Source organism: Myxine glutinosa, chromosome 11, assembly GCF_964187855.1.
Source record: "Myxine glutinosa chromosome 11, kmMyxGlut1.1, whole genome shotgun sequence".
Lineage (NCBI taxonomy): Eukaryota > Metazoa > Chordata > Myxini > Myxiniformes > Myxinidae > Myxine > Myxine glutinosa.
In genome coordinates this window covers 52,860,082-52,878,016 of record NC_136271.1, presented here as the reverse complement: position 1 = coordinate 52,878,016, position 17,935 = coordinate 52,860,082, and the positions used below count along the sequence as shown (strand labels likewise).

Genomic DNA, 17,935 nt, shown 5'->3' with positions numbered 1-17,935 from the left:
AGTTATCTGTGCCTTTATGACGGCCTTAAAAACAGTAGGTTTGCTTTTTGTAATGATTTTAAATTTTGTTTGACTGTCAGACAGGCATTGCACTTATCTTACTCCAGCCTATACTCTCCATGCATGTATGATTGGGACAAATTCAAAGCCAAAGTAATACTAAACTGCAGGTTCGTTTTCCAATTCATATTCAAAATGTAACATTAAATTGAAATTAAGTTGTTCGTTGACTATAAACTGTTGTTTGTAGACAGAAGGACACAGATGGACGGACGTGAGCTTAACCCCGCACTTCACTTGCAATAAATCAGTCATTGTATCTATATGATGGAATGCATACAGATTGTCATTATTATTCATAATTATTGTTAATTATTACGAGCCCCCGGTGGACTTAGTCCGAAACAGGGGCTTATGGATTGGGTCTCGTCCGTCTGTCCGTCCTCAACCATATCTCGGAGATGTATGGACCGATTTTGTTCATACTTGTTACAAAGACAACACATGACGGCTTACATATGCACGTCATTTTGCTTCGTGATGCAATCAAAGATGGCCGACTGGCGGCCATTTTAGTTGTAACAAACTCGGTGTTGATGTTGAACACGTCCTCAACCATTTCTCAGACATGCATTTACCGATCTTGTTCGAGCTTGGCACACCGATATAATGAATGATGGCTTGCATATGCACGTCATTTTCTCTCGAGATCAGATCCAAGATGGCCGACTGGCGGCCATTTTGTTACTTACACGTGTCCCCAAACATTTATCGGCCATGCATGGACCGACTTTGTTCAAAACTTGGCACAAAGACAATACAGGCAGTCCCCGGGTTACGAACGCCCGGGTTACGAACGCCCGACTTACGAACGCCCGTACTTACGTACCGACCTCCGTACAGCCTATTATTAAAAAATGTTTTTTTTTTTTGTTTTTTTTTGGTTGTATACAGAATCGAGGCTCGTGAAAGAGCTAACATTTATCACACAGAAAAAAATCAAACAGACACACAAAGTATATAATAAGGGGAGCGGTAGATAAGAGAAATATGAGAAAAGCTCTGTTCAAGCCACCCTTGATGTTTACTTTAAGAAAATTGACCAGCACCAGGTCCATCCTCTCCAGCACCAGGTCCATCCTCTCCAGCACCAGGTCCATCCTCTCCAGCACCAGGTCCATCCTCTCCAGCACCAGGTCCATCCTCTCCAGCACCAGGCCCATCATCTCGGAGAGATATATCAAGGTCTGATCGTTTCAAGGTTTGCAAGACATCAATTGGAACGAGAGTAAGTGTTAAACTTTAATCATTATCTTTTCTTTTCTATCTAAACAGTTTAAGAAAAGATTCTTTCATGTTTTTTATACCTATAGATGTTTTAGGTAAAATATATACTATATACTAAGACAAACATTTGACTAATTGACACTAGATGTGAACCGTACGTAACTGTTCCGACTTACATACAAATTCGACTTTATACAGCCAGACTTAAAAACGGAACTCGTTCGTAACCCGGGGACTGCCTGTACAAGATATTATACATATGCAGACGATTTTGTTTTGTACTCCGACCAAAGATGGCCGACTGGCGGCCTTTAACTCCGTGCAGCAAAATTACTAAAACAACGTTTTTAGCAGAAGTAGGAGCAGCAGGTAGTGAAGGCAAAGCACTCACTGGGTCTGCCCTGGAAGACGTTTTGCGCGGGAAATTAATTAATTCGTACATGCAGGAGGGAATCCATGGTCGATCCCGCCCGTCGGAGCCTCTGCATCAGCAACCCCTTGGACACAGCGACGGTTTTTCATCACCGATCGGTGGGCGACGCCGGTGCAACCATCGTCCCTCCGTCATAATTTACTGGCTGTTTGCCGCGGTGTAACAATCGATAGCTTCGGCCAAACACCATCATGGCTTTACCGTGGGATGCGTTACCAGCAGAGCGAAACGCAGGTGTCCTGCAACCTCTGCTCAACCGGTCCGAGATCGCACAACATTGTTTGGAGACGGTGCGCACATGGCGGTCAGGCACGGAAAGTTGAAGCGGCGGACTCGCAGCTCGGGAGAATCGGGAAGACTGCAAGGGGGAGTCCGAGTCGACAGTCGAGGGAGTGGGGGACTCGTGCTAAGGGGCGAGGCATGCATGCGTGACGTGTGCGAGGAGGCGGGGCATCCGTTCGTGTGAGCGCGGAGGCGCGTGTTCTCCGGGCTAACGGAGCTGGGCCCGGCGCGGACGCTCTCGGGATGTTCGCTCTGCTCTTCGCCCTGGCGTGCTCGCTGCCCGTAGCTCACCTCGGGGCGTCTCGGCTACAATTCTCCGGTGAGTGAGGGTGTGCTTTGTCCTTTCCGGTGCACTTCGCATCTGCGGAACTCGCAAACAAAACTTTCCTCCGAGCGGGCGCTTCACCTTCACCGTGTGCACAATGGTCGGTCTATCGCCGTGGGGGAAGTACGTGTGTCCGTGTCCGGCTACGCAATTAACAAGTCTGTTCCTACCTTCGGCTACGTTTTCACAAACTGGGTTCGTACAATGTACATGCACGTACTGTCACAACCTACTGAGTTAGTACATGGGCGAACGTTCATAACACCGGATTCGTACTTGCTAGTAATAGTATGCACGCTCATACTGTATTCCTACCTGCATACACGTTCGTAATATACCGGGTTCCTACCTGCACGCACGTTCATAACATACCGGGTTCCTACCTGCACACACGTTCATAACATACCGGGTTCCTACCTGCACGCACGTTCATAACATACCGGGTTCCTACCTGCACACACGTTCATAACATACCGGGTTCCTACCTGCACGCACGTTCATAACATACCGGTTCCTACCTGCACACACGTTCATAACATACCGGGTTCCGACCTGCACACACGTTCATAACATACTGGGTTCCTACCTGCACGCACGTTCATAACATACCGGGTTTCTACCTGCACACACGTTCATAACATACGGGTTCCGACTTGCACGCACGTTCATAACATCCCGGAATTCTTCCTGCACACATGTTTTGTTTAAAACATACTGGGTTCCTACCTGCACACACGTTCATAACATACCGGGTTCCTACCTGCACACACGTTCATAACATATCGGCTTCCCACCTGCATGCACGTTCATAACATCCCGGAATTCTTCCTGCACACATGTTTAAAACATACTGGGTTCCTACCTGCACACACGTTCATAACATACCGGCTTCCCACCTGCATGCACGTTCATAACATACCGGGTTCGTACCTGCACACACATATAAAATACCGGTTCATTACATACCGGGTTCCTACCTCCACATGCACATTCATAACATTAGATTCCTACTTTCACACATGCACGGTAATAACATACCAAGTTCCTACCTGCACGCACATTCATAACATACCGAGTTCCTAACTGCTCGCACCCTCATAACATACTGGGTTCCTACCTGCACGCACCCTCATGACATACTGGGTTCCTAACTGCTTGCACCCTCATAACATACTGGGTTCCTACCTGCACGCACCCTCATAACATACTGGGTTCCTACCTGCTTGCATGGTCATACCATGCCAGGTCCCTACCGACACACACACATGTTCATAACATACCAGGTTCCTATCTGCACGCATGCACTAGTTTTCACTCTGTATGTCAAATGTACATGCGTTTGGAACCATGCACATCTATGTACATGCGTTTATAACCATACACATCTATGTACATGCGATTATAACCATATACATTTATGTACATGCGTTTATAACCATATACATTTATGTACATGCGTTTATAACCATACACATCTATGTACATGCATTTATAAACATATACATCTATGTTCATGCGTTTATAACCATACACATCTATGTACATGCGTTTATAAACATATACATCTATGTACATGCGTTTATAACCATGCACATCTATGTACATGCGTTTATAACCATACACATCTTTGTACAATACATGCGTTTATAGCCATATACATTTATGTACATGCGTTTATAACCACACACATCTATGTACATGCGTTTATAACCATACACATCTATGTACATGCGTTTATAACTACACATCTATGTACATGCGTTTATAACCATATACATTTATGTACATGCGTTTATAACCATATACATCTATGTACATGCGTTTATAACCATTCATATTTATGCACATGCGTTTATAACCATACACACATATGTACATATAACCATACACATTTATGTACATGCGTTTATAACCATACACATCTATGTACAATACATGCGTTTATAACCATACACCTCTTTGTACATGCCTTTATAACCATACACATCTATGTACATGCGTTTATAACCATACACCTCTTTGTACATGCGTTTATAACCATACACATCTATGTACAATACATGCGTTTATAACCATACACATCTATGTGCATGTGTTTATAACCATACACATCTATGTACATGCGTTTATAACCATACACATCTATGTACAATACATGCGTTTATAACCATACACATCTATGTGCATGTGTTTATAACCATACACATCTATGTACATGCGTTTATAACCATACACATCGATGTACAATACATGCGTTTATAGCCATACACATCTATGTGCATGTGTTTATAACCATACACAGCTATGTACATGCGTTTATAACCATACACCTCTTTGTACATGCGTTTATAACCATACACCTCTTTGTACATGCGTTTATAACCATACACATCTATGTACATGCGTTTATAACCATACACATCTATGTACAATACATGCGTTTATAACCATACACATCTATGTGCATGTGTTTATAACCATACACATCTATGTACATGCGTTTATAACCATACACATCGATGTACAATACATGCGTTTATAACCATACACATCGATGTACAATACATGCGTTTATAACCATACACATCGATGTACAATACATGCGTTTATAACCATACACATCGATGTACAATACATGCGTTTATTTATAACCATACACATCTATGTACATGCGTTTATAACCATACACGTCTATGTACATGCGTTTATAACCATACACGTCTATGTACATGCGTTTATAACCATAAACATCGATGTACAATACATGCGTTTATAACCATACACATCTATGTACAATACATGCGTTTATAACCATACACATCTATGTACATGCGTTTATAACCATACACGTCTATGTACATGCGTTTATAACCATAAACATATATGTACATGCGTTTATAACCATACACGTTTATGTACATGTGTGTGTAACCCTGCACATATATGTGCATGCGTGTGTAACCTTGCACGTCGATGTACATGCATTTGTTACCATGCATGCCTATGTACATGTGTTCGTAATTCTGAATGAATCTGTACGTCCGTTTGTTTATAACCGTGCACGTGGGTTTAAGTGCACAGACTTTAGAGGGATACCTTCTCAGGGTGGTTCAAAATGAGCTGTTCCACTCGATGCTCATATCACACTCAGCTTGCTTGGTCAACTCAGTCAACACTCCGTTATGCAGGTAGGAACCCGGTATGTTATGAACGAGCTTGCAGGTAGGAACCCGGTTTGTTATGAACGAGCTTGCAGGTAGGAACCCGGTTTGTTATGAACGTGCTTGCAGGTAGGAACCCGGTATGTTATGAACGAGCTTGCAGGTAGGAACCCGGTATGTTATGAACGAGCTTGCAGGTAGGAACCCGGTTTGTTATGAACGTGCTTGCAGGTAGGAACCCGGTTTGTTATGAACGTGCTTGCAGGTAGGAACCCGGTTTGTTATGAACGTGCTTGCAGGTAGGAACCCGGTTTGTTATTAACGTGCTTGCAGGTAGGAACCCGGTTTGTTATGAATGTGCTTGCAGGTAGGAACCCGGTATGTTATGAACGAGCTTGCAGGTAGGAACCCGGTTTGTTATGAACGTGCTTGCAGGTAGGAACCCGGTTTGTTATGAATGTGCTTGCAGGTAGGAACCCGGTTTGTTATGAATGTGCGTGCAGGTAGGAACCCGGTATGTTATGAACGAGCTTGCAGGTAGGAACCCGGTTTGTTATGAACGTGCTTGCAGGTAGGAACCCGGTATGTTATGAACGAGCTTGCAGGTAGGAACCCGGTTTGTTATGAACGTGCTTCCAGGTAGGAACCCGGTTTGTTATTAACGTGCTTGCAGGTAGGAACCCGGTATGTTATGAACGAGCTTGCAAGTAGGAACCCGGTTTGTTATGAACGTGCTTGCAGGTAGGAACCCGGTATGTTATGAACGTGCTTGCAGGTAGGAACCCGGTATGTTATGAACGTGCTTGCAGGTAGGAACCCGGTATGTTATGAACGAGCTTGCAGGTAGGAACCCGGTTTGTTATGAACGAGCTTGCAGGTAGGAACCCGGTATGTTATGAACGTGCTTGCAGGTAGGAACCCGGTATGTTATGAACGTGCTTGCAGGTAGGAACCCGGTATGTTATGAACGAGCTTGCAGGTAGGAACCCGGTTTGTTATGAACGTGCTTGCAGGTAGGAACCCGGTTTGTTATGAACGTGCTTGCAGGTAGGAACCCGGTATGTTATGAACGAGCTTGCAGGTAGGAACCCGGTTTGTTATGAACGAGCTTGCAGGTAGGAACCCGGTATGTTATGAACGAGCTTGCAGGTAGGAACCCGGTTTGTTATGAACGAGCTTGCAGGTAGGAACCCGGTTTGTTATGAACGTGCTTGCAGGTAGGAACCCGGTATGTTATGAACGAGCTTGCAAGTAGGAACCCGGTTTGTTATGAACGTGCTTGCAGGTAGGAACCCGGTATGTTATGAACGAGCTTGCAAGTAGGAACCCGGTTTGTTATGAACGTGCTTGCAGGTAGGAACCCCGTATGTTATGAACGAGCTTGCAAGTAGGAACCCGGTTTGTTATGAACGAGCTTGCAGGTAGGAACCCGGTTTGTTATTAACGTGCTTGCAGGTAGGAACCCGGTATGTTATGAACGAGCTTGCAAGTAGGAACCCGGTTTGTTATGAACGTGCTTGCAGGTAGGAACCCCGTATGTTATGAACGTGCTTGCAGGTAGGAACCCGGTATGTTATGAACGAGCTTGCAGGTAGGAACCCGGTTTGTTATGAACGAGCTTGCAGGTAGGAACCCGGTTTGTTATGAACGTGCTTGCAGGTAGGAACCCGGTATGTTATGAACGTGCTTGCAGGTAGGAACCCGGTATGTTATGAACGAGCTTGCAGGTAGGAACCCGGTTTGTTATGAACGTGCTTGCAGGTAGGAACCCGGTTTGTTATGAACGTGCTTGCAGGTAGGAACCCGGTATGTTATGAACGAGCTTGCAGGTAGGAACCCGGTTTGTTATGAACGTGCTTGCAGGTAGGAACCCGGTATGTTATGAACGAGCTTGCAGGTAGGAACCCGGTTTGTTATGAACGTGCTTGCAGGTAGGAACCCGGTTTGTTATGAATGTGCTTGCAGGTAGGAACCCGGTATGTTATGAACGTGCTTGCAGGTAGGAACCCGGTATGTTATGAACGTGCTTGCAGGTAGGAACCCGGTTTGTTATGAACGTGCTTGCAGGTAGGAACCCGGTATGTTATGAACGTGCTTGCAGGTAGGAACCCGGTATGTTATGAACGAGCTTGCAGGTAGGAACCCGGTTTGTTATGAATGTACTTGCAGGTAGGAACCCGGTTTGTTATGAATGTACTTGCAGGTAGGAACCCGGTATGTTATGAACGTGCTTGCAGGTAGGAACCCGGTTTGTTATGAACGTGCTTGCAGGTAGGAACCCGGTATGTTATGAACGAGCTTGCAGGTAGGAACCCGGTTTGTTATGAACGTGCTTGCAGGTAGGAACCCGGTTTGTTATGAATGTGCTTGCAGGTAGGAACCCGGTATGTTATGAACGTGCTTGCAGGTAGGAACCCGGTATGTTATGAACGTGCTTGCAGGTAGGAACCCGGTTTGTTATGAACGTGCTTGCAGGTAGGAACCCGGTATGTTATGAACGTGCTTGCAGGTAGGAACCCGGTATGTTATGAACGAGCTTGCAGGTAGGAACCCGGTTTGTTATGAATGTACTTGCAGGTAGGAACCCGGTTTGTTATGAACGTGCTTGCAGGTAGGAACCCGGTATGTTATGAACGTGCTTGCAGGTAGGAACCCGGTATGTTATGAACGAGCTTGCAGGTAGGAACCCGGTTTGTTATGAATGTACTTGCAGGTAGGAACCCGGTTTGTTATGAATGTACTTGCAGGTAGGAACCCGGTATGTTATGAACGTGCTTGGTCAATTCAGTCAAGTTCCTCCACTCTGTCATCCCAACTCACTTGCAGTCGTTTGCTCAAATCGCTTTACTTAAGCATTCCCTTTACATTCGCTCAATTTGGCTCGCTCATTGCAATCAGCGGCCGATAACTATCTCCACTCGGCTCGTTTGATATACAGTCGGCTCACTCAGTCAGCCATATTCATCAAGTTGGCCCAGTCGGTCAACTTGCCTCGGGTAACTTGCCTGGTCTGTCCTCAGCTTACTTTGTAGACAAAGTTCAACCGACTCCCCAACTTAGACACACTCATTCCGCTCAGTTTACATTGGCCTCCAGGCTCACATTCACTCTCCAACCTAGACTCACTCCTTCCACCCAGTTTACTTGATCTTTGAGGCCCCCCTGCCTCTCCAACCCAAACCCCTCCAGCCTCGCATCCCTCGAATCCCGACTCGCTTATTCCACTCATTTTATACTTTGTCCACTAAGCACGCACTCTTACCCCCCACTCTTAACTCTGACTCCTCCTAATCCACTCACCGCACTCACGTTACTTTCTCCTGTCACCCACAACTTTCATCCCCAATCTGGACTCACTCATTCCACTCCATTTACTTCACCATCCTATCGGCTCAACCTTCCCCTCCCCCACCCCCCACTATCCCGCTCCCTCTCCCTCTCCCAACTTTGACTCACTCATTCCACCCAGCTTCCAAAAATAGTACCATCAATGTGATGTGTTCATCGTTTTTTATTCGAATTCTTTTACCCAACCATAACAGGTGCTTGTTTAAAAAAATGAAACGTATGGTTTCCAGGGCAAGTGTGCAGCAGTGGTGGGGGTGTTGGATGATGGGGAAAAGGGTTTACACATGCGGAGAAGGGGCAGGGTGGGGTGGGGGAATGCCCAAAGAAAAACTATTGTGGAATGTTTGTCTCTTGAAACCTGAGAAAATAAGACCGATAGTCTAACAACGGCGTAGCTGGGCTGGGATCTGCTGGGTGGGGATCTGTTGTCCCCCTGTCATATGATCAGATTCTCAGCTCTGATTGGTGGACGTTTGTGAGGGACTTACATACACCGGACGGACAGACAAACGCTGTTCCAGATGGCATTTCCCTATGGGCTATGCCATAAAAATATATATGGCTGACGAACCACGTGACCGATCACGTCAGCAATTTTTTTTTCGCGACCAATTTATCCCTAGATCACACTCAAGAAATTTCATACTGATTGGATCAAGAGTTCTACTTGTCGATTTACGATGTCATAATGAAGGCACCTATGACATCATCATCAACATAGGTTATTCCCCATGGGGAGTACTTTACAGTGAGCCACCTTAAAAAAAAGCATTTCTTTGGAGCAGTTTTGGAGTTTGAGGAGCAAAGTTTTTCGGTTTTCCAAGATGGCGCCCATACCACGTGACCTATGGCATCTTAATTATGTTTAGAAAGCTTATACGGGAGGAGGCGCTTCTATGTTGAAAATTCCGTTTTAATCAGACTAACGGTTGCAGAGAAAACGAATTTGAAAGGGAATAAACCCACAAAATGCCACTGGAAGTGACATACATACATACATACATACATACATACATACATACATACATACAAATTACGCACAGACAAACGCTGTTCCAGATGGAAATGCTCTGCAGGCTACGCCGTAAAAAGATTCGTGACAAACATAGACAAAAATGCAAACTTTTGATGGACTCTTATTATTCTGACCTCTAGGAAAGGATTGAAGGTTTCATTGACGTGAGATTGATTGCCAAAGTCCGGAGATATTTTTTGAGGTTGTCCGTCCGTTTGTCCTTGTTATTGTTCTGTTTGTACCACAACATCTTCTGAACCACTGAACTGATTTCACTAAATTTGGCGCAAATATGGACGTTAATACAACTGTGAACTGATTCATTTTGGGGTTCAAAAGGTCAGAAGTCATGCGTCCTCGAGTTGAAAATCATTTTGCAGACCATGACCCGAGCTAGAAGCAGCGGATGTTGTCTCTCTTCTACTTATCTGACTTTCTGGCTCGCACGCACGCTCTCTCATGTGACCTTTAATTTTCGAACGTGGGGCCGAGACATATCCTTTGATGTTGAATTATATTTTCTAGTTTTCATTTATTTTTCAATCGGTTTGTCCAAATGCAGAACATTGTCGGTTAATGGGATGAATAATGATGAAGCGATCCTTTTGAACCCCTAGCTATCTTATCTTGTCATTGCTGTCCTTCCATTGTTACCATTGTTGTCAGCCCATCATTGGGAGAGTGCGGTACTCACATTGAAAAATGATGTGTTGGTGTAAATCCCATTCATGTTATACTTTTAGGTGAAAGTAATTTTCTTTTTTTGCTGAACTTCACACCTTTAGCACCTGTCTGCTTTGTATTCCGTGAATTGGTCCCACATGAACTGTTTTGTGTTGATTGATGGATAGCATGTCTGAAACAACGATTCTCAGCTAATGTTTGGGTAAACCTTTGGATATTCGTGTGACCGTTGTACAGCATCCTATTTCGGCGGTGGTTCATGGTAGTGGCCTGGTAAGATTCTTTGTCTCCATGTCCATCTTTCTCATTGTGATCCATGTTAATGGCCTGTGGAAATCTTTCCAGCAGAACTTATTGCACTCTGTACAGTACTTGAGAAAGTGCACTCCATCTGCACTCTGTACTTGAGAAATTTGAGACTGACAATAGCAATATGATTCTCCACCCACTTCCTGGGCTGCCTTCTTTTATCAGAGCACTCTGCACTCGTCGGTGCAGAGACCTTGATGCCATTTGAGTCTATACGACCACCGTCGCAAACTTTCCTCCCGCATGAATGCGCTCCGACACCTCCTGGCCGCTGCCTTCCCCGTCCAGCGCACACTGGCCTGATAACGAGACAGACACGTTCTCTCGCCTCACCCCGACTTCTGTGTCACCACCATTTCTGCTTCACCTCACTCATATTTCTCCGTCACCTCACCCCTCTTCTCTCTCACCTCGCCCACATTTCTGCCTTCCCTCACCCACATTATTTAAATTGTTCTATTTCTTTCTTTTTGTCATGCAGGCAGTGGTGGTGCACACTCGATAATGTTCACAATATCATCTTTCCCGGTGCCGTCTGAACCCAGATAAGTTCTGTCTCGTAAGACTGTCATAGAAGGCGCCAATGCTCCACGAGGGATAGGAAGCTGGATGAACCGTGCCTGAGTGAGCTCCTGCAATGGATAAATCACAAGCAGGGCCACTGTTGAAGAAAGGCCCACTGATCACCCTGATATGAGCATATATTACACTGGTCTATTTCGGCAGCCATTTTCACGACCTGCGCATCGTAAGCCTCCGGTTATACCACGAGCCTTGGGGGTTGGTCGAGGGGGGAAGAAATAAAATATAATCCTTGAATGTAAATTACAAATTACATTTGTGCCTCATGGAAGTGCACGCTGATTACACGAAAAGGTGGATAGTGCCCACAGGCTGTAGTTGGTATCATATAATATTGTCAACACTAGATTTTGGGAACAGATATTTGCTGTATGTTTGAAATCGCACAATTGCCTTTCAAACCTTCCATTTACTTACATTTTCTCAGTCGGTTTCTGATCAAATCTGTGAGCAACAGTTAATGCATGCTTTATTAAACGGGACCATTTCAAATATTATACTGTGGCGGGCACAAGGGGCAATAATTCCGCGCACCAGTGGGTGGTGCGAGCGTCCAGGCGGGGAACGAAAGCACATGCCCCGCCTTTCGACCGATCGGCCACGCCCGGGGACTAGGCGTGGCCTCGGGACATATATGCGGGCTCTAAGCTCGAGCCCGCTCAGTGCTGAAGTACGAGCTTTGAATAAAGACTTTGTTATACCAACGCGTTGTGGCCTACCTCTCTGGCAATCGAGTCGTGTGTGCACAGCACCACACTGGTGACGCCGATTGGTTCAGCCGTTGCTGACCACCGAACGCGCCATGGCTACCAACGCCATCGCAGTCAAACTCCCGGAGTTTTGGGAAGCGCAAGCCGACGTTTGGTTTTTGCAGGCCGAAGCTCAATTCCAACTCCGAGGCATAATGGCGGACGAGACCCGGTACTACCACGTGGTCGCCGCCCTCGGGCCCGGCACTGCCGCCCGAGTCGTGTCCATCCTTCGGCGCCCGCCGGGCGACAACAAGTACGAGGCGCTCAAACGTCTCCTCATCGCCACGTTCGGGCTCACTGAGATCGAAGGAGCCGACCGCCTCCTGGACCTTCCCGCCCTCGGTGACACACGCCATCCGTCCGGATGGATTCCATGCTGTCCCTGCTTGGAGACCAGCCCCCGGATTTCTTATTCCGGGTGCTTTTCCTATGCCAGCTACCTGCACAGGTACGCCTCGCGCTGGCCGGTTCCAAAATAAAGGAACCCCGCGCCCTGGCCGTAGAGGCCGACAAGTATTTCGCGGCCTGCGACACGCGGTCGATGTACGGTGCTGCCGTAGTGGATCGCGGTGCGGAGACTCCAGCGCCCCCAGTTTCCCTCGTGGCCGCTGCTACGCCCCGTCCACTACCGCCGCCGCCACCACCACCGCCACCGGCACGGCCGCCGCGGCCGTTACCGCCGCAAACCTGGTGCTACTACCATGCCAGGTTCGGCTGCCAGGCTAAAACGTGTCGCCCGCCGTGCTCTTTTGACGGGTCGGGAAACGACCGGCGCTCACTTGCGGCCATGAGCGTCGGCCATTCCGGCAGCCTCCTTTTCATCACGGACACCTTGGCCGGGCGCCGTTTTCTTTGCGACACAGGAGCGCAGGTAAGCGCCCTCCCCGCCTCCACGTCCGACAAGCAAACCGCGGGCCGGGGCCCCGCGTTGCTTGCCGCCAACGGTACACCCATCCGCACATTCGGGAAGCGTTGCCTCTCACTGCGGTTCGGAGGGCAGCGCTTTCAATGGTCGTTCGTGACCGCCAGCGTGCCAATGGCACTGCTCGGTGCGGACTTCCTATGCGCGAATGGGCTGTTGGTCGACGTGAGGCGCAGACGACTCGTCCAGGCCGAAACCTTCAGCTCGCTCGCTTGTTCGCTGAGCGGCTCGTTGAGCGGCTCACCGAGCGGCTTGCCAAGCGGCTTGCTGGAAGGTTCCGTCCCGGCGAGTTTAGTTTGCACGCTTCCGGCAGCGGACGACTTTACCTGCCTCCTCGCCAGTTTCCCGGCCCTCACGCGGCCCACCTTCTCAGCGGTGGCTGTTTAACACGGGGTGGAGCACCATATACCCACGGTCGGGCCGCCGGTCTATGCCCGGGCACGCCGACTCGAACCCACGAAGCTCGCCGTGGCGAAAGCGGAGTTCGCCACGCTGGAGCGGCTGGGGATCGTACGGCGATCCAACAGCGCTTGGGCGTCTCCTCTGCACATTGTGCCGAAGCCCGGCGGAGGATGGCGGCCGTGCGGGGACTACCGCCGGCTCAATGATGCCACCACCCCCGACCGCTACCCGGTCCCGCATATCCAGGACTTTTCCGCCCGGTTGGCAAACACGACCGTGTTTTCCAAGGTGGACCTCATCCGGGGCTACCACCAGGTCCCCGTCCAACCGGACGATGTCCCGAAGACGGCCGTCGTCACCCCTTTCGGCCTCTTCGAGTTCCTGAGAATGCCTTTCGGGTTGAAGAATGCGGCCCAGGCGTTCCAACGGCTTATGGACAGCAACTTGCGCGACTTACCTTTCCTCTTTGTCTACCTGGACGACATCCTAGTCGCGAGCGCATCCCGGGAGGAGCACTTGCTCCACCTCCGCACGCTTTTCGAATGCCTGGGCCAGCATGGCTTAATCATCAACCCCGCCAAGTGCCGTTTTGGCGTCGCCACCATCGACTTCTTGGGGCACCGCATCACCAGGCATGGGGCCGTCCCTTTACCGGCCAAGGTGGAGGCGGTCAGGGATTTCCCGTGGCCCCGCACGATCAAGGGGCTCCAGGAGTTCCTGGGCATGGTAAATTTTTACCACCGCTTCGTGCCCCACGTCGCCCAGCTCCTCCGCCCCTTGCATGAGGCACTCCGGGGCAAGCCGGGCAAAGGTGGCATCGCCTGGTCGGAGCCGATGGCCGCGGCGTTTGCGGGTGCAAAGCTGGCCCTGGCCGATGCCACCATGCTGGCGCACCCGGCGCCAGATGCACCGATCGCCCTCACCACCGATGCGTCGGACTACGTGGTGGGCGCGGTGCACAAGCAGTGGGTGCGTGGTGCTTGGCAACCGCTGGCGTTTTTTAGCCGGCAGCTTCGCCCGCACGAACGCAGCTATAGCACCTTCGACCGCGAGCTGCTTGGGCTCCACCTGGCGGTCCGACACTTCCGCTATCTGCTGGAGGGCCGCCCGTTCACGGCTTTCATCGACCACAAGCCCCTTGTGTTCGCGATGGCGAAGGTCGCCGAGCCATGGTCGGCACGGCAGCAGCATCACCTCTCTGCCGTGTCCGAGTACACGATGGACATCCGTCACGTGGCGGGTAAAGACAACCTGGTGGCGGATTGCCTTTCCCGGTCCGTCATGCACGCGGTCCACCTCGGGGTCGACTATACCCGGATGGCGGAGGACCAGACCGCCGACCCCGGCGTCCAGGCTTTGCGGACCGCCGTCACGGGCCTCCGCGTCACCGAGGTGCCGTTCGACACCGTGGGCGCGGCTCTCCTATGCGACGTCTCCCTCGGCCGGCCTCGCCCCATCGTGCCCGCTGGCTGGCGGCGCCCAGTTTTCGACACCATCCACGGCCTGTCCCACCCGGGCACGAAGGCATCACAGAAGCTCGTCGCGGCGAAGTTCATCTGGCATGGCCTCTGGAAGGACGTCCACGACTGGGCCAGGACGTGCCTCGCATGCCAGCGCGCAAAGGTCCACCGCCACACCCAGGCCCCATTGGCCCCGTTTGCGGTGCCCGAGCGTCGGTTCGACCACGTGCACGTCGACTTGGTGGGACCTCTGCCCCCCTCGTGGGGGTTCACCCACCTCCTCACCATGGTGGACTGCACCACACGGTGGCCGGAGGCCGTCCCATTGGCGGCGACGTCTGCGGCTGATGTGGCGCAAGCCTTCATCGCCACTTGGGTTGCCTGGTTCGGTGCCCCCTCGGACATCTCGTCCGACCGCGGCCCCCAGTTCACCTCGGAGCTCTGGGCCACGGTGGCGCAAGGGCTCGGGGTGAAACTACACCGCACCACGGCCTACCACCCCCAGGCCAATGGCCTGTGCGAGCGCTTTCATCGCTCAATGAAGGCCGCGCACCGGGCGAGCCTCCGCGACGGCGGCTGGGTCAACAGACTCCCCTGGGTCCTGTTGGGCCTCAGGACGGCGCCCAAGGACGACGTGCGTGTGTCCTCGGCGGAGCTGGTCTTTGGGCAACCACTGCGGGTACCGGTGAATTTATCCCCGACTCCACGGCTCCTTGGTCCGCGCGCAACAGCGCTCCGCCCTTCAGGAGACCACCCGGAGGTTCGCCCCGGTGCCGACGGCACACCACGGTTGCCCACCTTCCCACGTCGCCCCGGAGCTTTGCACGGCGAAGTACGTCTTCGTCCGGCACAACGCCCACCGGGCACCGCTACGGCCCCCGTACGACGGGCCCTTCCGCGTGCTGGAGACCGGGGACAAATTTTTCACCATCGACATCGGCGGTGCCCCGGATCGCATCTCTGTGGACCGCCTCAAGCCGGCCCACCTCGATCCGGACCACCCCCCGCAAGCAGCTCTGCCTCCGCGTCGAGGCCGCCCCCCAGCGGTCGGACCCCCGGCACCCCCCAGCCCCACCGTCCCGCTACCCCCCAGCCCTGCACCCATCGCCAGGGGGCGGTTCAGCCGGGTCATCCGGCTTCCCCGCAAACTCACCCTTCAGGTGCACGGGAATTCTGGGGGGGCGCATGTGGCGGGCACAAGGGGCAATAATTCCGCGCACCAGTGGGTGGCGCGAGCGTCCAGGCGGGGAACGAAAGCACATGCCCCGCCTTTCGACCGATCGGCCACGCCCGGGGACTAGGCGTGGCCTCGGGACATATATGTGGGCTCTAAGCTCGAGCCCGCTCAGTGCTGAAGTACGAGCTTTGAATAATGACTCTTTGTTATACCAACGCGTTGTGGCCGACCTCTCTGGCGATCGAGTCATGTGTGCGCAGCACCACAATACATCCTATTTGTTACTCTTCAGTTTTATAATTGAAATGTAATGTCACAAAGTAATTGTCAGCAAAGTATTTCGAAAGTGTGTGTGTGTGTGTGTGTGTGTGTGTGTGTGTGTGTGTGTGCGTGTGCGCGTGTGTGTGTGTGTGCGTGCGTGCGTGTGTGTGTGTGAGAGATGCTTCATTCCAAAGGGTTTCTGCTGTCATATACAATAATAAAAATAGTACAGTTAGAAAGCTAATAATCAATTTGATGGGTTGGAAGGCTCATGATTGATTTACTTTGAACAAAATTTTCTGTCCGTTGAATCAAAAAGGTGCCCTTTTTTAAAAGCCTGTTTTTACGGGATTGAAGAAGAAGTGAGAATGGAATCAGTGGTTCCAAGTTCCAACAGTAACATTTATTATTGCACGACAGAAGGACATGGTAGGAGCACATAGAATTATATATAGTGTTACGGATTCGTCACTTCTGTTGTGGTGGTTTTCATCCACTGTAAACATTTTTGATTCCATGTACTATTATTGTTTTCAAAAGGTTTATTGTTTATGAACTATTTTCAAAAGGTAAAAAGTTAATGTTAAAATGAAACCGGAACCGAAAGACGACGAAGAGGAAGAGGAGGAAAAGAAGGCGGAACGAATGAATCGGGGAAGAAGCCGAGCGGCGTTGAGGGTTTGAGCCAACGCTAGCGAATGGAGGTCACTAGCGAACTTTTGGGTTTCCCGGGAAAGGGATTCCTGCGACAGAGTTGTTATCGCTATGACAGATCAACCTGCGTGTCAGGTTTTGCGGTCGATTCCGAAGAGAATCGTTTGACTGCCGTTACATCTCGAGTGCAGGCCGTCGGCCATTTTGACTCGCGCGCTTTGAGCGTCGCGCAAGGTTTCTTTGCTTCACTTCAGCCATTTTCACCGCACCAGATGTTGATCTGGTGTGGGTGTGTGTAACGTGGCTTTTGATTGGAAAATCTGTGTGTCGCCGACTGTGAGCCGTGGAACGTCCATACCCAAGGGTGTGATTTCCCAGTCGCCTGGAGGGCGCCTTTGGATTTCCCAGTCACCTTGAGGGCGCCTTTACGCAGCTTTGGCCGCGTGGCTGTGACTATCATCCGAACGGGATTCTGGTCTCGATTAGACATCATTCTGACAATCGCTGGAGCGGATCGACTTTGGCTTGAAGCCGGGATCCACTTTGGCTTGAAGCCGGAATCAACAACTTTGGGTTTGAAGCCGGGAAAGAGACATTGGGAATGTTCTTGGTTCACTCACTTGGTGCACAGTGAGTTATATGTTACGAAACTGATGGTACCATCATAGGATATATTGATTGTACTTTTGATTACTATTATTGTTGTACTGTTGTTCTTGTGTGATCTTAATACAATATTTGTTTGTTGGTAACAATTGGTGTGGCTTCACCATTGATCTTTGACATACAGAATAACACATTTTTCTGCCATGACTCCTCTCTGGGCTCAGAGGTACACTGTGACCAGGGGGTCGGGGAGGAGCACGTAACAATAGTAATAC

The 17,935-nt window shown here is 50.0% G+C and overlaps 1 protein-coding gene across 3 annotated transcripts in view; it reads left to right on the top strand.

The window, feature by feature from the left end:
- Nucleotides 1-2,144: 2,144 nt before the first annotated feature.
- Nucleotides 2,145-17,935, top strand: part of LOC137436662 (receptor-type tyrosine-protein phosphatase mu) — a 571,417-nt gene continuing 555,626 nt past the window's right edge. For 2 of the 3 annotated variants that reach the window (XM_068130657.2, XM_068130658.2), the window contains exon 1: nucleotides 2,176-2,321. In XM_068130657.2, coding sequence (XP_067986758.1) covers nucleotides 2,246-2,321 — 76 coding nt within the window. In that variant the 5' untranslated portion in view covers nucleotides 2,176-2,245. Of the gene's footprint in view, nucleotides 2,322-17,935 lie in introns of all 3 variants that reach the window. The other variant, XM_068130656.2, reaches the window with a different exon arrangement.